Here is a 24,421-nt window from a genome sequence, read left to right on the forward strand (position 1 = left end):
TAGAAGTATCACTAATATAATCAGACCCTTCCTTTCACACTTAAAGCGCTTCGATTATAGTAAAACATCGTTATAGCGAAAATGGATATAACAAGATAACGGATCAAACGATGTAATTGAAGTTTCCCTTTAACTCCTCATTGAAATGTACATGCAGTTATGGATATAACGAAGTAATATACATAACGAAGCAATTATGGTTCCCTCTTCAACTTCGTTACACCGAAGTTTTTGTTTAGTCTCTGTTCTGCTGAGAATCTTGACTTGCGCAAAGAAAGGCTCGTGTAAACAAAGTTTGACAGTGCACCCACCATGAAATGCGTGCACTATCACTTTTTCCTGAGATTCGTTTGCCTGATTTGCCATATATTTAAGTTTCCAACAGGTGTCGAAACTAGTGGTCGCACACATTTGCGGCAGCTCGCTTCTCCAGTGGCTATATATTTACAGGCAGCGCGGACGTAACGTGGACACAGGAGCAATCAATCACGAGCGCTTGTTCCTGCGTCCGTGCGAAGTTGGCGCTGTCTGTCACCGTGAATTCGCACACCAACAAGCCAGATCGCGTTGTTTGGCCAATGAGAATAGGTACGCAGGCACCGGTTGACGCGCACTATACTAGTTGCACGAGCCAGCTGAACGTTGCCTATCGTTGAGAAAATGCAGGACGTGCTGTTGTCCGGTTTGCACATGTCCACAAGACGGGAATCGTCCGAACGTACTCTAGAACTTGTGACAAATGTACTTTTGCTTTCATTATATATGCTTTCGCAGGTCTGAAGTTGATCGTCGCGCACTCTCAATGACATATTCTAAACAGACCGCCCGATAATGCGGCGCCTGGTTGGATTTCTTCAACCGAACCCATTACATATAAAGCTACAGACTAGAGCGCAAGATTATGTTTCTTTTTGGCGCAGCAGTTTTATGCGATTGTACTTCGGCAACTATAATATATTCTAAATGAGTTGGGGAGAGGGGGGGGCGAGTAGAGTTGTCAGCGATTCCAGCGCTTGCACGCTCACAACGCCTCGAGCGGCGTGCAGCGGCGTCTCATCGAAGCTCCGGGTCGTGCCTTTGCGCTTTCCCAACCTCGACGCGAACGAACGCTCTGACAGTCAACAAACTGGCGCTTGTTACAGGCGCGCGCTGTCGGTCGTTGATAACGAGGCCTCCCTCGAGCGCACACTCGAATGCGGCGACAGAGAGAGAGAGAGAGAGAGGGAGGGAGGCCAGGACTAATGGCCAAACAACAAACGAGCCATACTCGGGGTGAAGAGATAGAACGACACCTCTCGGCGAGAGTGGCCGTGTCTCGATGGGCTCGCAGGGGAGAAAAAAAAACACGGTAGAGGAAAAAAAAAGAGAGAGCACGCTCGCGCCGTTCTCGCCACTACAGCACAGCCGCCATCGTGGAGTGGACGGCGCTCAGTGAATGGCCGAGGTTAGTGTGTATGTGTACGCGTCACACGCGCGAGCGTGCTCGCTGCGCGATTTGCGAGCTGCAGTGTGTGTACATTGCCGCGACCCCGCGCGTTGTGTGGCGAGCGAACTGCGTATGCGAGGAGGGGCCGCGTTCTGGACTTCAGCTTTTTGCGAGGGCGCTGTGTAGCTATGCGCGCCCTGGAACTTTTTTCCCCCGGCGCATTGTCGTTATCATTTTCTTCTTTGCCCTCTTCTGCCTCGCGCTGCTCATTTGTGTGCGCGCCCTCCAACGGTGCAAATTAGTCATCCGATATGGCGCTGCGTACTAATTTTTAGCGCCGCGCTTTTTCGCCGCCTGTGCACCCTTGCACGTTTATGTACCATTTAAATTCCCGCGCCGGCTGTTGCGTCGGCGAGTGCTTTGTGAGCTCTCTTGCACCGCTGCCTCTCCTGATTCATGCCACATGAAGCGCTAGAGCTTTATTAGCGTGCCGCACACTTTCATCTCTTCTTTTGTCTTGCACGTCCTGGCTTGCGTAACTTTGCTCTTGCGCTCTGGGATACCAATGGAAATGAGGGAATGCGAAAAGTGCAGATGGTGCGGCGGTGGCTGGCTCTGATCCGAATGTGATATATTCAGATATTTTACAGCGTGCGAGTCGTATCCAACACGCCGCTTTAAATCATTCAGATCAAGGATGTACCCGAAAAGAAATGAGAGCTCGCAAACTCCGCGCAACATTTACCTTGCTGGTACTTTCTGTAGTCGCTGCCCCGCACATGAAGAAGTAATAGCTGCATGTAGCTCACCGCCAATCTGGCACGTTACGCCGAAAAGTTACTTTGCGCATGCAGTGTTAAGCCTACCGCCGGTTGTTACGGGGACGGGGTTTCGGCGACCTGCAACAGTCTCTGCTTGGAGCTTGGACCAGGTTGACCATCGGGGAGGGTTTGGCATGGAAGATGACGTGATGTAAAAGCAATAACAGAAGCTTAATACATCACTACGGATGAGGAGTGCGCTCCAAGACAAAGAGTACAGAAACGCTCGGCGTGCGTGCTGCTGCACGCAAGGACTAAGATTTGTGGTGGTAGGGAGGGACTGGGCTCTCCGTCGGGAACTAGGAGTACAGGATTTATTTACAGTATTTACATTACGACAGGAGGTACATTTCAACAGTCTAGTATGACTCGCAAATGGAGCACGAAAGACGAAGCACACGAGCACAAAGCTCCAAGCACCTCTTACACGACCACAAAGCTGCTTAAAAACACTTTGTCCTCACTAGATCCCTAGGTGAGGGAAAGCTGCTGTCCAACCTTCGTCCAATCAGACCGTCCACAGTCGTTAGAGGCGTAGTCGGCCCGCCTTTGAGGAGGAGGGCTCACACACATACGTACGCACTTTGGATTCCCAGAACCCACCGAGTTGAGCGGATCCTCGTAGCCAGATCGTCACGCTTGACCCCAGCCGGCGCCTCTTAATTCCAGAGCTGACTTCTCTGTTAGCCGCCACGAGCGTCATCAGACCGCGACGAATCGTGGGGCCCGAGGAAACGCACCGCAAAACACCCTTTCTTAGAGAAGCTCCCTTGCCACAAATAAATAATGAAGGCCACGGCAAATCAACCAACAATACACGGTCCGCCAAACGTGGCCAGCCCTGCTGCCGTCGCCGACTCTCCAAAGGAGGCGCATGGTTGATTAACATTACCGTGGTCTCCAGTTCTCTGAAGGAAGTGCATAGTCGGTTAGCGTTATCGGCGTCGCCTGTTCTCTGAAGGACGCCAGCCCCGCAGAACGATCGAAACTACTACAGCGGGCCGCGAAAGGTTCGCAGGTGAGTACCCTGTAGGCCGATCGTAACAGGACAGAGAAGATGATGCGTTCGTGGCGTCTCTCTGGCCTTATACCCTACAATATCCGGGCAACCTCATTCCCTCTTGGTCCCTGGTAGAGGGCCATGTCAGCACACTGGTCAACCCGCACAGAGGAATGCGGAGAGAAACCACTCCTTTGCATAGAGGTGGTGAGCGTACGTAGGTCACGCCGGGTCAGCCCACACAGAGGAATACGGATAGAAACCACTCCCTGGCGTAGAGGTGGTGAGCGTAGTTCACGTCGGGTCAGTTCACAGAGGAATACGAATAGTAACCACTCCCTGGCGTAGAGATGGATAGTGTAGGTCACATTGGGTCAGCCCACGCAGAGGAATACGGATAGAAACCACTCCCTGGCTTATAGGTGGATAGCGTAGGTCACATTGGGTCAGCCCACACAGAGGAATACGAATAGAAACCACTCCCTGGCGTAGAGGTGGTGAGCGTAGTTCACGTCGGGTCAGTTCACAGAGGAATACGAATAGTAACCACTCCCTGGCGTAGAGATGGATAGTGTAGGTCACATTGGGTCAGCCCACGCAGAGGAATACGGATAGAAACCACTCCCTGGCTTATAGGTGGATAGCGTAGGTCACATTGGGTCAGCCCACACAGAGGAATACGAATAGAAACCACTCCCTGGCGTAGAGGTGGTGAGCGTAGTTCACGTCGGGTCAGCCCACACAGAGGAATACGGAGAGAAACCACTCCCTGGCTTATAGGTGGATAGCGTAGGTCACATTGGGTCAGCCCACACAGAGGAATGCGGATAAAAACCACTCCGTGGCGTAGAGGTGGTTAGCGTACTTCGCGTTGGGTCAGCCCACAAATGAACTCGGAGAGAAGCCATTCCCTGGCTCCCTGGTGGGAAACGGAGGATAGAGGGAAGTAATATGATTTGTACTGGTGCACAATCCCGTCGCACACACCCGACAGACAAGTTTTTCATGTTCACAAGCGTGACGACTAGGCACGTCGTTTATCAAGCGTTTGGTATCCGTTCCATTCATTGCCGCACAAAGTAAACCGTAATACTAGTCATAGCGGCATTGAGGACCGTGTGTCCGGCTTGTTATAGTACTTTCGCGTCTCAAAGTAGTCGGGCAGCTGCGGTTTTTGAAGTTAGTGCCGGCCGTGAATGGTCGTTGTTCTTGTGTTGCACTCCCGATCCCACCGAAGGTCCCAGCGTCTGACGTCACCAAGTGTCAGAGCCGAGTTCCATAGTCACCAAACTGGCGGATCTGGTACTGCACTTGTACTACGTGGTCGGTAAACTGTTATATCCAGCCATACACTGCGTGTTGGTCGGAGTTGCCGTGAAAGCACCGATGCTTCTGACATTGGCCGCTGCGCCTTTCGTTTTTGGTGTTTCTTGTGGTGGATGGCAATGGTGCGTTGACTCTTCGTTGGTACGGAGGCTTAATGCGTGTGAAGCTTTTAACAGCGTATGCGGAGTTGTACGAATATTTGTTCGACCATTTTTGTTGTGCCTGGGCCCGAAGGTTTTTCTTAGTTCAAACGCGACTCATTTCTGGGCGACAGGGGAGCTTGAGAACAAGAATGAATGAAGGCGACCATATTGGCCTCGAGCTCCACCTCTGGAAAAGCTGGCGCCACCGTCGGCGTGACGTGCTAGGAGGGATCACGTGGGCATAGCGGCCGCGTCGGCTGCTTCGGGCGCGCCGAAGCGAGCTGAAAACGAGTTTAAATTCCCTCGTACGCTGCGGTCCTCATTTAGTGGCGAGATTTTCCCGCTTCGAGTGTCCTTTACAACGCTTGAAAGCACTACAATAGTGGCTGCCTTTGAAGGCGCACAACATGGTAGGCTACTGCTCGGTGCCGCAATGCCGGACGCACGCGACGGAGCACGGTGTCAGCCTTATTCACACGTAGCCGCAGGACAAGAAGCTGTATGAAGCTTGGCTCGCGAAACATAAAACCGGCAAACAGTCATCGGCTACAACTCGGGTATGCAGCAAGCACAGACGCGAGGAAGATTTCGGCTACGGCGCCCGGTCTGCGATGTTCTGAAAACGCGCACTGAGACGCTCGCCCGAGTCCGCTGCCCGACTAATGTCATGACGGTTTGGTCTATGAATTTGTCGATGCTATAGATACTGGCAAGTTCAGTGGAGTGGAAAGGCAGCGGTAAGAAGCACACTTAAAGAAAGCATGGCATATGGTCATGTTTGTGTTATGAATTAATGCACTGGATTACAAAAAAGGAGCAGCGGGGAATTGCACGCTGAGAGCACCGATAAACATACAGTGCGACGCAACTCGAGAAATAGTATTGAAAGGTCAAAGAATTTAGTAGAAAAAAAAGATTGAATCGTCGCGACGGCACATCACAGTCCCCGTAGGCGTCGAAGTCTCTACAATGAAATTATTTTTGAACAGCTCTGATAGCGCCCACGCAACAATGGTTGCTTGTATACTGTCAAATGCTCATATTCTGCGGCCTAAAGCTCATGGCACGGTGCGAAAACGCGCGCGCGGAGAAAGCGAAACAGTGCGCGGACAAGCATGCAGACGCGCAGTCGGTCGCTGCGAATCTGCGCGATCGCTGCATTGAGGCTTCATTCTATTACGCTCCATTTAGTTATACAAACACTATAAGAACATATTTCAGATAGTTTGCTCTCAGCATTTACCTACCTTTCACGTAAGAAGCCGGTTCGGGAGACTCCATCGCGGCGACTGCGCGCAGTGGCGTTCACTGTGCGTATTCGGTAAAGAGATAGCGTCTGTAAACGATTGTGTGCTTTCAGTTTGCCCAACATTATTATTTAGACAGTAAGAAACTTCTCTCGTTTCGAAAGTACTTACAGAAATGTCCGGGAGAGCTCGCGCGTGATGTTTTCAGTGAGCGCTGACAGCAAAACCCATGAGGAGCGCGCCACGTGATCCCTCATACGACGCCAGCGAGGCGCTTCCGATAGATGGCGACTCCGTAACTCCTCGCCGCCAATACGGTTACCTTCATCGTGAAACTGGGCTGTTCTGTAGAGGCGTAGTAGGGAGCCCCGTGAAAACACGAGAATAGTGTGGCTGCCGCCGGCCGAATGTCGCGGTGTTGTGCCTTGCTCCAAAGCCCCTACCTTGCGCGCATTCGCGTTTGAACTTGTCCCAGCTGATTTGCAGCATCTACGTACTTACCAGTGTCCTCGACAACGCGGTTGTGTCCTTGTCGCGGACGGAGGTTTCCGTATCATGCTCCAAACCCGTTGTCCTCATTGAGAGTAGTGGAGAAGGCCGTATTGTCTTGCTCTGAAACCGCCGAAGCTGGGAACTCAGTCGCACAGGGACCACAGTTGCGGCTTGATTCCCTATACCGGGGCGGCCGCATTCATATATTTGCCATGGATTTGAAGTGTTCACTTAGTGAGATATCAGCGCCTACTGAGAACCCCAGCAGGTTGAGATGAAATTGTACTCTTGTCCATATTCGTGTTTGTTTATATGACAGCTGGTCGTAGGGAAACGTTGCTAACGTAAGTGCTTCCACACAGAACGCTTTTGTAAGCGTAGTCCGAGACTGCGCGGAATGCGACTTTCCAGTGCCTCCGTGGCGAAGGTCATCTCCGGAGGCACCGCGGCTTCGATGATTCGCGGGACGCGGGCGTCGGCTCGGGCCGTCGCAGCGTCCGAAAAACGACGCCGGCGGTTGCAGCGATCACAAACAGGAAGCTGTCTGGCGCCGCACCGGAAGCGCGGTGTATAATGCTGGCGTCGTTGCACGGTCCTTTTGTTTTCTCGGTTCTCTCGCTGACGGGTCTCCGTGGGAACGGCGGCCTTCCGCGCATCTCGCGTGCCCACCGCCGCGTGCGTTCCAACTTCCAGCCCCCCTCCTCCCCCCTCCCCCCCCCCCGGGCGCACGCGCGAGTTGTTTACGGAGCCTGGAGCCGTCGGCCAGAAATACTATATGGCGGCCCGCTGTATGATGTATGCGGGGTCCTGTATCATTCGATATGTCTGCACGCGGCCGATTCATTCGAGAATGCCGGCCACCCCCCTCCTCCGTGACCGTTCGTGCGAGTCGGCGGCCTGCCGTCCAACGACTGATCGATGGCTTGGAAAGCGAGCCCGCCGCGTAGACATAAATCCCGGCCCGTGGCCTGTGGCGTCGGGGATGCGAGGCCCGTTGACGCTTGGCGGCGGCCCTTCTTCGAAACGCAAGCGGATGGCGCCTGCGAGCATAACGCTACTTCTGTCTCCCTCGACGACCGCGGCGCCGAGATCGTGCCAGACTATACGCCGTGCATGGCTGCCCGAAGAAAGGCCCATATTGCGAGCGGCGGCTTGGAGAAATATAGCAGAAGGTGAATGTAGCACCGCTGCGTAATATATTCTCGCTGTGTTGTAATGCCTGCGTGCGATCCACGCCGTCTCGTCTGCGCATGCGCGCTTGCCTCACCCACCGTGCCTCTTACCCTTACTGAATCTGGATAGCATTCCTAGCCTAAAAGAGGTGCCTACTGTAACTACCTACCGGAACGCATTATAAATTGACCGTGCCTGTAGGTATATAGCAAGCCCGCTATTGCCCACTGGCGGAACAACCGCTGCACGCAAACGTTACCTGTGGTCTGAACTATATATATATATATATATATATATATATATATATATATATATATATATATATATATATATATATATATATATATATAAATATATATATATATATATATATATACCCACGGGAAGAAACGCGCAGAGAGAGAGAGAGACATAGATGGAAATGAGAGAAAGGCAGGGAGGTTAACCTCTGGTTTGCTACCCTGCACTAAGGGAAGGGAAAGGGGAAGCAAAAATGGAAAGATGAGCGGGGACACAAAGAAAGGTGTGAAAAAAAAGGGGATGGGATCATTACAGTCTTTTAAATAGGACATTGATACATAAAAAAGGTCAACAGTGCCACATAAGACGAGCGGGTCCCGCAAGAAAGGCACACTGGTATTTGGTTCAGCCAACATGCGTTGTGCAAATTTCTTGTTTATGGACAACACGAAAAAAGAGAGCAAAAATAAATAACATACACTTTAAGCAGCAACATCACTATGCGTCTTCCGAGCGCTGCTCGAAAACACATAGCAGATTACGGAGAATCTTGAAAAAGTAAAGTTTGTGTCTCCGTATCGGTGCATTGCATGGTTGCGTGCATGTATGGGCTTTGGTGGATCAGTCCCTGCAGCGTATGAGTTTCTGTGTGCGGATGCCTCTATCTATGGCTGTGGCGCGTTTTATGGATGTCTTACGCAGTCTAGCAAATAGATCTGCGCACCACTGAGTACATCAACTTTTTTTTCTCTCTTCCCTTTTAGGTGCAATAACGAGTTCGGCAGTCACGCCAACTTCTCTTGAATGAACTTTCACCGGAGCGACAACTCTCTCAGTCCGCCCTTGGAGGTCGCTCCGGCAAAGTGTTTCTGCGCTCTTTTTTTTTTTTTTTTCTTTTCGCGCTTCTAGCGTGCGACGGGTCCACACGCGAGCACAGTGCGGCAACGCTGCGTCGCGTGGCCGGTGCCGCGGCAAGGTGCAGGCCTCGTCAGCGGGGTCCGCGGTGGCGTGGCGCCTAAATTTGCATCCGATTTGCCCGGCGCCGCCACGAATTGAGGGGGGCCCTGCTGTGGCGCAGGCTCGCGCGCACGCGTTCGCCGGCCAGCGTGCTCTCTATTATCTCCGCCGTGCTTAGCAGGAGCGCGCATAGGTTCGTCGCTGGGACGGTGCCGGCCATGGAGGGAAGCCGATGGGTGCCGCTTGGGGGGTGGGGGGCGAACCCGCGTAATCAGAGTGTCTCGCGATGAAGGCGCGAGGAGCGCAGTTCCCGCGACCGTCGGACGTGCGCGCCGCGGTTGACCAAATCAAGAGGGTGCGCCGGAGGTGCGGGACGCGAGCGCAACGCTGTGCGGCTCGTTTGGGCGAGCCGTGCTTCGCGAAGCTCATGCATGCGCGCAACTGGGTTCCCCCCTCGGGGCTGTCCGGCCGTCGCAGTGTGGTGCGCGCTGTGTCAAATACGATCTGCAGGTGATTATTCTTGCGTTCCCATTGCTATCTCTAGGGTGCGACGAAAGTTGTGAGGCATACCAGTATAAAGGACACGATGCCTATACTGAAGCTGTGAAGTTTCTGCAATTACGTACACAGTTTCTGTTGGAACACGAAGAAAAACAAATACTCTTGCTGGTTGCAGGTGGTCTCACGAACGGACGAGAATCACTATCGGCAATGGAGTTTGATGTTTTGGTTATTGCAGTGAATACTTACAGCTACATTCCATTAACTTATTTATGTTTCATGATGATTTTCATGCTTCTTAAATCCTTATTCCGGCTTTTGTAGCTGCTGATATGTTTATTGAAATGTATTATTACTTGCTGGAGACATTAGTTTTTACTGTATTAATGCGTCCCGCTTGCGGGTTGCAACTTCTGGCCATCCTGTTGCTTATCCTCATACGTATCGATAGCATTGTAAACGTAATAAACATTAATCGCTCGATGTTGCTGGGTGTAAGGCCCAAGCTCGCGAAGCCCTCCGCCTTTGCCATCAAAAAATGTTTATTACGCGGATGTCGAAGCATCACAGGAGGACATTGGGGCTAACTCAGAGCACTTTGTTGCGCTAATCCTCTTCAGTATAACCAGCTAGTGGCCTGGTGCGCGCCATCTAGTGGGGGCCTATTTACCCTACTCTGGGTTCCCCTCCCCAATCAGTGGCCTCTGGTCTTCCCTTTGTGAATAAAGGAAGTATTACACGACGCCTGGCGCATCAGTTAACTATGCAAAGTTTATTTGGTTGATGATTCATGGTGCAACACTTTGAAACCGCAATCATCACCGCGTGATCTAGGTACCGTTCTTGCTCGCTTTGCGTGCAGTGTCCAAACCTGTCCAGGTGCGCTTTAAGAAAGAACAGCGGGGCTTTTATGGCCTTCAGTGTGACCGGGCTCCTAAAACTCCTTGTTCTGCGGGCGGATGGTCGTCCAATATGTCTAGCCCGATGGAGAGCGCAGTCTTCTTACTGTTCAGTGTGCTCCACCAGATTGGTTCATTCATATGAACACACGCTGACTTGGAAATTTTCATTGTTGAACCTTCTGCGATAACCTGCGTTAGTTTTGGACACCGCATACATAGTCCTACACCTGTTGTTTTTCGTTTTCTAACTGTGCTTCTCAAATGCCGGCGACGTTTACTCATCGGGACGTCACTCATCTTATGCACGCAGTGCCGGGCAGCAGCCAGTCCACGGACTGCACCGCCACCAGAGCGCAGCAGTGCGAGACAGTGTTGCTGGCACAGCAAGTCAACGACGCCTCCAGGGCCACCGTCCCCGAGCTGCTTTCCCGATGCCGGTGAGTGAGCGAATCGCGGAACCTTCGAGTTGGCCCAGACGTTGTCGCAAATTTAGGCCCAGAAACGAATGGGTGTATGTGCTTGAGGTGCAGTGAACTGATTTGCCAGCTCTGTGCGTTTGCTACATGTACCTATCGGACTGCACTCCCAAATATTTCGCGAAGCGAATAAGTGTGTAAAATGGCGATCGAACAGCGCACACAGGACCGATGCGTTGCCCGCATCACTTGCCCCGTCGTCTGCGCTGTTGTGTGCCATATTGGACGTGCACCGAGTAGCGCAGCTGAAAGGGACCCTAAAGGTTACTATGAAGTCAAGTTACAGTGATAAAGCAATGCTCTAGAACGTCTAAGGCGTCAATATAATCGCGAACAGAGCTTTAGTAACCGAGAAATTGAGGCAAATGCATGACACGATTTGAGATCCCCCAGCGACATTCCGGCACTAGCCCGATGATGAAGCCACTCCTCATTGTCATTTATGTCACTAGTACTCAACTACTTCTATTAAAAAGATCATTTCATTAGGTTATAAGACGGAAGAAAATGCTACTTGTCTACTTCTGTTCGAGTCTAAGAAATAATAACATTTTGACGTGACCCTTGAGTACTATGGGTGGTCGAAAGGTTTCGTTTTCGCTCGACTGTGCGCCGCGCGCGCTTTGGAGTTTTAGTTGTTTCGTTATCGCGTAGTGCTGCGCTGGTTCTGCTGGCTCGAGAAACTTGCATTTAGAACAAGCAACGAGAATGCCACGTCCATGTGATGTCGTGGGATGCGAGAACAGTCCGCGGAACTTGGCCAAGGGCAGGTGCAGCGGCGAATCGAACGTTACTTATCACTGTGTGCCAACAAGTGAACCTCTCCTTTCGAAGTGGTCAAGTGCCGTACCTAGCTCTGCCACAGCGCGTTGGCAAAGAGCCGAAAAATCGCATAGTGTGCTCGCTGCACTTTCGTCCAGAGGATTACGAGTTCGACGCCGACTTACTGAAGTCGTGTGGAGTGCCTTTCAAAGCAATGCTTTCCCGCAGCGCTATTCAGTCGGTCTTGACTGCATTCTCCGAAGCGCAAGAACAACTGCAGGTCGAACACGGGGCGGGGCAGTGAGTGCGGCATTTGGTTTTCACGAAGGAAAAGCTACAAATGTGCGAATATGTACAGCCATGACATACAGTTGCCGTCGTAGTAGTACGCAACGACGCCGGCAGCGCGAGCCCTCATCAGCAGGTCACGTTCATCAGTGCTTAAATCGCTGAAGTCGAGCCCAGCACCGCGAGCCAATGTGTCGTTGTCAGGGTCGTCGATTGCAACGAGCGTCAAAGTTTGCGTCATAAAATAAAGAACCAGCTTATCGTCGCGCGCTTTCCCTTCCGCTAGCCACCATAGTTCCGCTTTGGCGCTGCTGTCGGCTTTGTCTTGGCTCAGTTTCTGGCCGCGCGTTAGCGTTTTGCGCAGAAAAGCGGTAGCGCCGTCTGCGGGCGCCGTTTTACTAACCGACGGCGCAACGTCGCTATGAGACCACGACGTCACCACTCCTCGATCGGAGGGCGGGCGAATTGAACTGCGCTAGAAGTACGCGTACGCTTCAGAACGTATTTTCTCTTGAAGTAAGTCTCTTCTTCGCATGAAACAAGCGTTTCGAGGTTTCTGGGAGGGTATTTCAACAGTCCACGTTAACTTAATTTTAACCTTTAGTGTCCCTTTAACACCCTGGTGGTATATGAACCTAACGTTTTCGCGTGGTGTAGCATCAACGTGTGTTAAATAATGCCCAGCATGGGAATACCTGATACGTGCCGAGCTTGCCGAAGGCTGCCGCGCTACTGCAGTTGACGTCGCTAGCTGCGTTGAAATTAAGCAGCGCAGACGTTTCCTATACGACATTCCCCGCGTGTCCTGGTCTCCAGTGTAGGATTTGGAGTCGGGCTTGTAGGACGATCGCAGGAACTTGGGGCAACAGGACTAGGCGAGCAGGATTTATTTACATTATTTACATTTGAACATGGGGTGCATTTGCACAGTCTAGCGTGGCTCCCAAATGGAGCCCGCAAGACGAACATACAGCATACGAGCACACAGCTCACGAGTACATTGACCAGCACAAAGCACGACGACGAGCACGACACTAGCAGCCGACAACAGCCGCTTATAACCACTCCGTTCAACGTCATCGTTCGACGTCATCGTTCGACGTCATCGTTCGACGTCATCGTAGAAAGTCCTCGTGGTCGCCTTTGAGACAAGGGGGTAGGGGTTTTACACACACACATGCCGCACAGGTTCCAGTGCTCTCGCCGAGGGCAGACGACCTTTGCAGCGCAGTTGTCGTGGTATCCATTGTCCCGCGTCCCCGTAGTCAGGTGGTCACGCCCGACCCCAGCCGGCGCCTCTAAATTCCAGAGCGGACCTCGCACAGCGGCCTCCGCCGCTGCACATTGTCTGGTGTCTCGAAAAGCGCATGGCGAAGTTCCGCCAATTACCTCCCCTTGAAAACTCTCCTTGAGCTGACCCCCGCCGCGTGGCTGCCGGTTGTCCACAGTGCTCTGAAGTAGGTTCATGGTTGGTTAGCGCTGTCCTCGCTGGTTCTCTCAAGGGCGCCACCACCGCGGATCGGTCTACGCACCTGCAGCGGGCTGAAATACCTGCAGGCCGATCCTAACACCAGTCACCGAGCTACAGGCCTTGTACGACGCTTTGGCCACCTTACGATCCATACTGCAACAAGAAAGATCGAAATTATATACGCACGGATTCCGTATATTGAACGGATTGTTTTTTCGCAGACAAGCTGCACAGTACACTGTTCCACGTTCCCGCGCTGTCCGCTGGCATACTCTGTTCGTCTTCGCCAGGATACAATCGGAGATACCGCAGCGAGTCACAAACTGCACTTCCGTTACCGCTCTTCCCGCAACACCTGCAGCGCTTCCGGAGCTTTCAGAATGGGAAATCTTTCGCCGCTGCACACGCGCCCATTGATAGCTTCCGTGTGGATCAGAGACTTCCGGCACTGTCTCTCGCGCAGCGAGGAGGTCCAAAGATTCGCGCGGGTGCCCAGCTGCAACCTTTCTGTGTGTTGCGCAACGTACTGTCCAGCCTTTTTCGCACCGCTTGTCCGCTCTGTCTTCTCAGCTGCTCTCGCAGTCCTGCTGCACATCTTGCACTGGTGTCCCCGACTCGCTCGTCTATAGGTTCCTGTCTAAAGCTGGGCTGCATCCGAGCCATCCTCCGGAGTACAGTTGGTGGATTTGCGGTTCGCGCCACAGATCCCTGCTGGGCTTATATTTATTGGAAACGGTCATCTATATGTGTGTATAAGGTATGTAAGCCGTCTTATGCTGCAGGGCAAGCTGTTTAATGACAAAAAAAAAATACTGTTTTAATGCCGGCCTCCTTGTGTATGCCCTTGTTTCATCTAATTGCTAATCACCAGTTTTTGTGAAAATTCTGCGGCTATCGAGATGAACCGTAGCCTCATTTTCTTCAGAAAGTGAAGCAGAATCAGAGCACGTGTGCCCTGGATAAAAAGAAAAGAGAGAGAGAGGTAAAAGACAATATACCGGGGGATTTAGTTATAGGGACACTTAAGATTAGATCTAATGTACGTAATATTTAGGACGTTTTGTTTCATTTTTGTTATTAGTTTCCTAGTTTTGCGGGACCTGCGCTTTCACTTGCAGGCAGGTGTATTTGTAGAATTGCATACTGCGTGCATAGTTATAACATCACACGCGTGTTTAATTTAACTTTCTTTGTTGTTATTTTCTATTGACATGCGCGTGGTGAAATTACGATTCCGGCTCCTGGTCTCCCACTCGGATAGAGATAGCATATTAAGTAAATGAGACGTTGTCAAACGAAATTGTTGCGTACATTTTATTACCTTTCCCGGAAAAAAAAGACGTAGCCAATACTGCGTACGCATCATATATGTATCGAACGGGGACTGTTGTCCTTTGCATAATTTCACTTGTTACCATTGATGAAGCTTCTTGTTGCAAGTTAGTCGCCTTTGTACGGGGTGTTTCACGTAACATGAACCAAGGATTAAAAAAAAAGATGTGCTTAAGCGGAACTGAATGAAACGAACGACGTATGGTTTGCCGTCATGTGGAGCTCGTTAGAATACTTTTATATTGCGCTTAATTGGTTAATTAAGATCAATTGTGCAAAATTTGTAATATTCAATTTAGGGCCTAGTGCGTTTCGTTATGTTGCAGAGGGCATTCCAAAACGATCCGATTCCCATTCCGAAACGAGCATTCCGATCCGATTACTTCGTGGCAACGTACATGCTGCGCGGTGATTTTTTTTTTTTTCCTGCGTTTAATGAAAGCCCGCGAAATATGAAATAAAACCACGTGACTGTGCTCGTGCCCTGTCGTATTGCAGCGCTCCCAACCGCGCTTCGCGCGAAAGAATCTTGCGCGCGGACCGTGGCGAAGTGGGAAGTCGCGGCTCTGGGCATCGGCTTCACAGTGCGTCAGCATCTGTGACGCTGGCACGCGGAGAGGAAGCGCCGCCGTCCCTGATAAGCGATAGGCTCGACGCACGGTTGATAGCGCTGCAATACGTTAGGGCACGAGCGCAGTCACGTGATTTTATTTCGCATTTCACTGACTTTCTTTAAACGCTGGAAAAAAAATCACCGCGTAGAAAGTACGTTGCCACAAGAAATTGGATCGGTCGTTTTGGAATGCCCTTTACAACGTAAAGAAACGCACTTGGCCTTAAAGTGAATATTAGAAATTTTGCGTATTGGATCTTTGTTAATTAACGAATTAAGCGCAATATTAAAAAAAAAATACCCCAAAGAGCGCCACATGATGGCATACCATATGCCGTTGGTTTAATTCAGTTGCGGTTAACCACTTTTAAAAAAAATCCTTGCTTCATGTCATGCGAAACGACCTGCATCCCCTGTGGCTCTGTCCGATATATTGTGTGAAAAGTTGGCTGTTCGTGTGTGACACCGTCTCAGTATGCACGTCCTGCTTCGGAGGCAAAGGGAACATTATTATTCAGATGTGTCATTTAAACCATACTTTTTCAGCATATGAGAAAAATAAGTTGTTTTTTTCTACTCTGATACTTGGAGAGCTTTAGTTTTACCTGCTTAGAGAAGCATTTCCTGATGAATTTAGACTGTCGCACAACACTCTCATCTCTTCGTTTATACGTGCGCAATACTTGGCGTACTTTACGTATACTATAAGCACGTACGCTTTAAACTTTGCTCATTCGGATACGTTCTGGTTTCCATTTTTTCTTTTCTTCTTATTTCTCCTTTTATTCCCTTTACCCCTTTCCCCAGCACAGGGTAGCCAGCCGGTACTTACACTGGCTAACCTCCCTGTCTTTCCTCCTCTTTGTCTCCTTCCTTCCTTCCTTGCTTGGCATCTGTCGCACGACGTTTTTCGGTGACGTGTAGCATCCTTGAAGGTAAGCACGCCTAAGTGTCAACCTTTCCCAGCATTGTATCCCCCGGATCGTGCACCCGGCGTGTCTGTCACGCACACGAGAGTCCGCCAAACCAGGAAAGAGCCGCCAAACGATCGTGCGACGACACGGCCATGGGACATCGCTGGCTCGTCGCTGATATACCGTTTTGCATTCTCGTGCTGAACGTCGAAAGGATATTGATCTGACAGCGTCTTTTGGTTGACCGGGTACAAGCCAATAATGCACTTACACGAGTAGTGTTGTCTCAGGAGTGAGTTATCTCATTTCGATTTCTGCGGAGGAACTCTAAATCTCGCTGGAAATATTGTTGAAAAGCTCGAAAAGTGGTTTGGGCGCGAATACTTCCAATCAAATGTCGCTTTAAATTTCTCCTGACGCACAATATTTTTGCTGGGTGTGTCCTTTTCTCTTTGCTCCGTACGTTTGCTGTAGCTGGCAAAACGGCATCTTTCGTTCGTTAGTTTTCCGTGCGTTCGTGGGGGTGTGTGCGCGTGCATGTTGCGCGTGGGCTTAACTTAAATGCGCCATGGGTTACGCAGAGTCGCGCACTGTGTTAGCTGCTCGTAATTACGTAAGAAGTTGCCTGTTTTAGTATTGTTTAATGAAACGAAAAAAAATATTATTAGATCACTGCCGGAAACTTCGCTTCTTACTTCATTTTTCAGCGTTCGTAAGACGTCGCCTAATCTTGCGCGGCAAGTGCGTTTTCGCTAGCATTACCCGATGTTCAAATCCACTTCAACGAGTCGTTGCAATCCACCCGCGTATTTTATCCACTCAGCATATTTACTTTACCATCACTCCAAATTGCTTGATGCAGAAATTTCTGTAATGTACTTAAGATTTAATGCCGTAAACACAGCCAGTGTTCAAGATGTGGTGATGAAACAAGATTAGTTGTTTGTCTGCTTGGGTGCGAACGGCGCGGTTGCTTGTAAATGATTAAACTCTGAAGCTGGCGTCTCTGGACTGTTGTTGCCGCGAGGAGTCTTTGTATACAGCACATGTTGTCACATCCTTTTTTCTTCTTTTTGGCTGAACATAGCTAAGCCGAAAATAGTGAACACGCCTTTCTTTCCTTTCTTTATTGTTAGCAACAATGGTGTGCTTCAACATAGCGTATATGAAACAATAAAAAAAAACTGTGTAGCAGCAAAACAGGAGAATCGCTTCTGAGCAGGTAACGGAGTATTAACAGTTATTATAATATGCGTTTTCAAAATTAAATTATGTGATTTTACGTGCCAAAACCACTTCCTGATTATGAGGCACGCCGCAGTGGGAGACTCCGGAAATTTAAACCACCTGGGTTTCTCTGACGTGCACCTAAATCTAAGCACACGGGTGTTTTCGCCCCCATCGAAATGCGGCCGCATTGGCCGGGATTCGATCCCGCGGCCTCGTGCTCAGCAGCCTAAAACCATAGCCACTGAGCAACCACGGCAGGTAATATGCGTTTTCATTCGTTTAAAATCGATGATGGCACATAGTGCACTGTTAGTATGACATTGCAAAAGACATCTCGCTCGATTCGGTTGCGTTCTTATCGTCCTCCCGTAGTTACCGACAGGCCTTCTCTGGTATATCTATAGGCAGCACGGCGCTTGGTGCTAATAAGTAGAATTCTGTAGCGTTAGCTTTGTCATTTACTTCGGAGTATAGCATTGGATGAACATTTTTGTTGATTTGATTCGGAGCATTGGGTTGTCGTTTTCCGACTCTTGTTTCGTGTTCGCTGCCTCAAGACATCCCTCGATATTGTAGCGTAACCTTTACTTGGCAAAGTTCATCAATATAACATAAGTATTACCTAGTTTGCGACCGACATCGTTTCTGTAGTATACGTCAAAACAGCGTTTCGTACGCAGCGTGCTTGCGCACGTATTAATAAGACCACAAGTTAATGAATGGCGACTATATTGTTTGCAGGTTCATTAAAGCTGGCTGCCGTGCTTTAACCTCAACTTTGTTTGAGTGCCTTTTTGTAAAAGTGCCCCGTATATGTTTGAACATGCATCTGCAAGGGCACCTACTGAAAATATATTTGCACAGCCGATTATCTATGTCGCACGTCGAGGACAAAACATCTGCCAGAGGGTACGAAACATCCATCTATCTCTATTACATGTCAGATATATCTGATGGATATTGCGCCTATAGTTGTATTTACACGCACGCGAAGAATGTCCTGTCCACATCGAGTCCGGGCATTCTGGATAAACGTGTGTCTGTCTATCGGCGTGCAGGTACATCCGGCAGAACCTCAACTGCCTGCTCAACTACACGTCTCAGTGCCTGCCCCTGGAGCAGAGGGAGGAGAAGTCCCAGATCATCAGCTCGGCGCGAAAGTACGCGTACGCCACGTGCGAGGACCGGGACGCCGTCAAAGGCAAGTGCGCCGAGGCTGGCACCAGTGGGGCCACGTAGTGCACGGTCAGTGGGGGGCTACGAGGCGACAGCTAGGAGGGCGTAGCTTCTCCACGTGTATTCGTACGCAAAGTAGTCCGGGCGAAGTGGTTTCTGTTTTGCCGACTTCGCATAGCTCCTTTATAATTGGCGAAGGCAGACACAGCTAACTCGGCAGCTTACCGACCTTTGTAGGCATCCCATGTGCGCCGAGTTCTGAACAACGACCAACGGAGCCTGCGTCGGAGACCCGAAACGACCGCGTGACTTCGGCGAGAATGCGCACTAGATGCCAGCTGTCCCACTAGATGCCAGTGGGGTCAGCTCGATCAATTGTCTGTACGCGCCGACGGTTGTTAATAATGCGTTAGCATTAGTAGTGCCAAGGTGGATGTGCGTGTGTGTGTCACCAGGGAAGTGTCAAAGACGGAGATGGATGACGTGACTTAACTCGTATCCCATCTAGGGCCAGTTGTTTCATCCGCTTTCATTTCCATTTATTTATCATTTCTTCACTTTCATTAAAGCTACAATAATTTGGCGTCACGTGTTACGAGACGCCATCGGGCAAAAAAATGGTGTTCCACATCCACCTACCATGGCCCTGAGTTGCGCTGGCTAACACTCCTAGGGCTATATCTAGTAAGTATAAATAGCCAAGTTATTGGACGAATTGATAGCTGTCGCTGTAGAACAACTGGTAGTGCAACGCACGCGTAATGCGGAAGTTGTGGGTTGGGCTCCCACCGGCAACAAGTTATGTTTTCGCCCACTTTCATTTCCATTTTCTTCACTTTTTCTACATTCCAATTTCAACCACAACCCCGATGATTTCCTTGGCTTCATTGTCAGTAGGCTTTATGCGGTCACGGTATATATAGTTACGTATGTCAAGTGAGCTCCTGAGCAGCACTTTTCAATTCGGTGAATACTGTTTAAAAAAAACTGAAAGACGCTTAGGCTTCGCCTTTAAGAGTGGAACGCGATAGCATTCAAAGATCCCCGACTCCTCCTCACGCTTCCCGGCAGCTGGAGCGTATGTAACCGCACTGTTTACCGGGAAACGCTGGCCGTGAACGCTGTGCACGAATGGTGGCTTTCCGGTAGAAACGCGGCCTCTTGCGTGGGCCTAGATGCGGTGGCGGCGAGCGCCATCTGGAGGTATTGCAAGGGACAGGGCGCGCCGCTCCGTGGTCTTCAAGATACACGCGCGTCGGCGCGCGCAAATGGCGGACGCCGTGGCCGGTCTATGAATGGTAGAAACGCTGGAAGAGGGGTTTCTTTGAGTCTTCACATAACAGAAATTTGGAACAGATGACTGCAAAAATACCACTTTATAAATGCATCATTTCTCTCTGCATCTCTTTTAAAAACAAAATGTGCAGTTTCACAAATGTTATAGAAACAATTGTAAGGATTAACCTTATATTTTGTGAACCTGGATAGAAAGAGGTACAAGGGCGTTTCAGTGTTTCATTTAATTGAAAAAGCCATTTCTGGAATTTTGTTGCTAGGTTTCACCAAATACATTTCACATGTGAGTGTGCATAAATCTGTGAACCATTGAATGAATACTGTCATTACATTATATGTATTTGGCATCATTTGAAATGACCCTAGCCAAGAACAGATTTTGGAGAGAGGTTGATAATACACACTGGAACCTTGTTGAGCCCACTAATTTACAGTTTTCTGACATCAAATTAATGTTCACTACATTACGATTACACCTCTCTGGCACATTTCTTGGCGCATCAGAATCATTTCTTTTTGAACTGCTAAAGCTTGTACACCAGTGTCTAACATACCATCATTTTCCTTCTCTCTGCAGAGCACTGGAAGGATGGTGCATGCTTCCAGAAGCCTGAAGTTCAACGCTGCAACAATGAGTATGATATGCAGATGAAGAAATACCAACTGAATAGCAAGTACCCATCTGAGGAGCAGTGCAGGTGAGCTGTGTGAGAAATGCATATTTCTGCATACTTCATGAAGACTGCATCGTGGTAGTGGAGAGAAGGGCAAACTGTGATGTCTGCACCTCAGCTTGAAAGTGATGTCCTCATCACTTTTTAAACTATAGCAGATTCAAAAGGTATTACAGGGTGTTTGTAGTAAATTCAAGAAAATGTTAGGAACAAAAAGAAATGTGGCAGTAGTTTAAGTTGGATGAGACTAATGGTATATTATTTGCAGTCGTCTAAAGCAACTGTAGGTGTTTCTTGCTGTACTAATTTTTTTTAGTTCTACCTGTCCTGTTTCTATTGAGTAAGCTTTCTTGTGTCCCTAGCTATTCAGAATTGGCCAATATTTAAATGTTTAAAAGAGAAAAGGCTATGTTTGAAAAGAGTTATACAATGAGTTCATTATTACATCATGCAGTTGTGTCTGCAATTTTGCAACCTACATGGCTAATCTTTGGCCTTTTAAGAATGCCTGTTAAATATTAAAAAAAATGTGATGTCTTGATTGATTTCTGTGCCTTGGATCACACTGCTCTCCATGCATTTCTAAAGTGCACGATGGCTGAGAAAGTATGTGAGTGAGGGTTGACAGATTTATTTGCCAGCTCTCAACTTAATGGCTTGTCAGCTGCTGCTGCAACGGTTTCCAACCTTCACTATGACATAAATGATGTTGCTGGTTTGGCTGTCTTATTTATGTGTGCAAGGTCCGGTAGCTTCTTTGTGCAAATGCAGGCTTCTTTCTTAGAAAACACATTTTATAGCTCTGCAATCCAGGCATAGAAGTCAGTGGTAATTCCTATACTATCTCATATTTCGGTTCTTCTTTCAGAACTTGAAAAAGAAAAACCATGTAAAAGATAGCCCCACGCGAAGTGGAGAAACTAAAGAAAATATAAAAATGGGACAAATATTTAAACAAATATTTGATGTGGCATTTTATGTATGGCATTATTGGTTCCCACAGTAAATCTTACAGCCTGAAGCAAATGTTTTTAAACATACCATAACTGAGTGTAATTTGCTTAGTGCTAGGCAAAAAAAAAAAGAAATTCTTGTTCAGCATGGCTAATGACAATTATGCTTTTTTTCTAACTGATCTGGCAAATAAATAACATCTTTTTCTTTATGTTAGTTTTGTTGGAAGTTACGTGAAACACAGTGTTAGGCATTTGGGATATGGCAGAGGATGTTCCAATAGTTAAGGTTGCAATTATAGTAACACATATACAACTGTTTCATATTTTCTGGTGCACATTGGCTCCTGTAAGATTTGGCAGTCGTAGCTGTAGGAAGGAGCTTGACTCTTCGTCGGGACTTAGGAGAGCAAGATTTATTTACATGTTATTTACATTTGCACTTGAGAGACATCGACAGTCTAGCGTGACTCCCAAACAAAGCCCGCAAGATGAGCCTACAGCAAACAGCTTACGAGCACACAGCTCACGAGTACATTTCGAGCATGACAACGTGCACACTCTAGCAGCCGACAATCGCTCCTTATAAGCACTCCGCTCGACGTCATAGCTCGACGTCATTGTAGATGACCCGCCCTTTTGGAGGAGGAGGGCTCACATACACGTGCCGCACACACACACACGCACACAGGTGTAATGGTCCGGAGCCGACGTCAGAGGGGCTTCGTAGAACTCGGAGCCTGCCCGGGTGGCGCGACCGGGTAGCACATTGCCTTGCGTCTTGGTCGGCGTGTGGGAAGGAGCCCTCGTCGGCGTTCCCGCGGCAACTCCCCCAGTCATAGCAGAACAGGGCGGCGTTGTCGTGTTGCGCACAAAGCCTGCTTCGTCAAACTCGGAGCCGACCCGGGTAGCGCGACCGTGTAGCACATTGTCTGGTGTCTCGAAAAGCGCATGGGGAGGTTCCGCCAATTACCTCCCCTCGAGAACTCCCCTGAGCTGACCCCTCGCCACGTGGCTGCCGGTTAACCGCAGTTCTCTGAAGTGCGCCACCATCCCGGTTGGATCGGAACACGTGCAGTGGGCTGAAATAGCTGCAGGCCAATCCTAACACTCCTTAGAAAGATATGAATCCATACTCTGAATAACAGTACCAGGTGTAGTGTTGCATAATAGTTATCTTTTAATTCTTGTAATGTCTTATCTCTCATGCTGAGTGGCCTATCTGGGTGATGTCAGTGCAATGTGACAGAGCCAATCACGAAGAGTGAAATAAAATGAGAATAAGAAAGATCACTACGGACTGGCCCTGGTATGTAAGGAACCTTATTCTTTTTACCAGAGAAGTATTAATGGTGTAAACTTTGCCAACAAGTCACTGTCACGTAAAACGGGTGTACTGGATAACATAATTTATCTTTAACAACAGCTGCAGATGGGCTAGATGGTGCATTGCAGATCAACGGAACTCTTTCTTGGCTGTTCGTGTGTGTCTTCCTGTGCACTTATTTTCCGTCGCTAATTCATCTTTTAAGCATGTTTACTAGACAATTACTGTAATCCTCCATCATTTCAAAAATTTGAATATTTTCTGAAATAGTATTTCACATGACCATCTAGAATGTAATAAAGCCATTTATAGTAATTAAATGCTAGCTTACACAGCAGTTGCCACTTGATAAGCAACGTTAGTACAAACATGTTGAAAAGAATAAAAATGCCATCTAAGGTTGGGATTTAATGAAATTTTTCATGTAAAGTATATTTCATTCACTCATTGATGTAATGAACAACGGAATGAATGGGTGGTTGGCATTTACGTATTAACATGTGTAAACTATTAGGATAAGCTGGTCAGTCCTAAAGGCTGAAATACATTAATACCTAAATGGCAGAACAGTACAGTAATTTTACATCAATTGGTTTTAGTTAAAGGTACTGACATTATAGTGTTGACTTTTGGACAGCACTGTGAAAAGTGGCATTTACACAATATCCGCATTATTTTCCTTTGTGTGCTAGCAGTTTAAGTGTACCAATAATATAACAACTTCTGAGTCTACTTTCAGTGAAAATTCAGCATCCAGCTGTGATAGAAGGTAAAAATTGCCTAAATCTTCCCATGAACTAGGACATTTTTAGCCTAGCATCAGTGAAACTATTTACAGAGAAATTACAATTCTCGTCACACAAGAAAGCTGTGCAAATCGCTGTTGCTTTCCAGCATAGGTTGATTTATTTTGACATCTTTTGGTATTTCATAATTGCATGCAGTGCTCACCTTGCATAGTCACAAGTCTAGTGCTTGTAATCACTGTTAATGGCTGCTATCTTTTCTGAAGTTTGTGATTTATGTTCATCTGCATGGCAAGCTTTGTGAAGTGCAAGAACGCAACTTACTACACCATGTGCTTTTCATATTTGGAAGGTGTGGCCCCCAATGCGTAGTAGCTGTAAAAATTGAAAACGTTGAGTTTTCTGAAGTTGTTTGCTACTTTTACGTATATCCCAGCGACAACAATGACGCCTTCTTGTGTATATCCTATGGACATCTACTGTTAGGGCATGGATATCCTAGGGATGTGTCAAATATGCCCTGTGGTCATCCCTCACATGACTGGTTGGCCGCACTTTCTGTGTCATGCAAACACCCCTTGCATGTCCGCGAGGGGAATTAACTGGACGTGCTGCATGCATTTTATGGACATATGTCATCGCCTTTTAGCAGTATCTGTCATAATGTCAGTTACGGTGGCAGCACACATTGTGTGACAGATGCAATGGGTGGAGTGCCCACGCTTCAAGAACAGATACATTGTGTGCACACATTAAGCCCACAGGCATGTGTGCAGAAGTGAAGCATACGCTCCTTATTCTTCTAGGCCTTCTGCCAAGTGCAAGTGCCTTATTGAACTAATTGAAGTAAATTTTGTCAGAAAATTCATAAAATGCAAAGCATGCACAAGCTGCAGACATGATAGCTTTGGATTTTAATTCGGACATGCAAGGAA

General features: G+C 48.6%; 1 protein-coding gene across 2 annotated transcripts in view; it reads left to right on the forward strand.

The window, feature by feature from the left end:
- Window positions 1–24,421, forward strand: part of LOC142592660 (uncharacterized) — a 387,382-nt gene that overhangs the window by 342,746 nt on the left and 20,215 nt on the right. For both annotated transcript variants that reach the window (XM_075704227.1, XM_075704228.1), the window contains exons 2-4: window positions 10,539–10,665; window positions 18,373–18,515; window positions 20,364–20,484. In XM_075704227.1, coding sequence (XP_075560342.1) covers window positions 10,539–10,665; window positions 18,373–18,515; window positions 20,364–20,484 — 391 coding nt within the window. The remainder of the gene's footprint in view (window positions 1–10,538; window positions 10,666–18,372; window positions 18,516–20,363; window positions 20,485–24,421) is intronic.

This window comes from Dermacentor variabilis, chromosome 9, assembly GCF_050947875.1.
Source record: "Dermacentor variabilis isolate Ectoservices chromosome 9, ASM5094787v1, whole genome shotgun sequence".
Lineage (NCBI taxonomy): Eukaryota > Metazoa > Arthropoda > Arachnida > Ixodida > Ixodidae > Dermacentor > Dermacentor variabilis.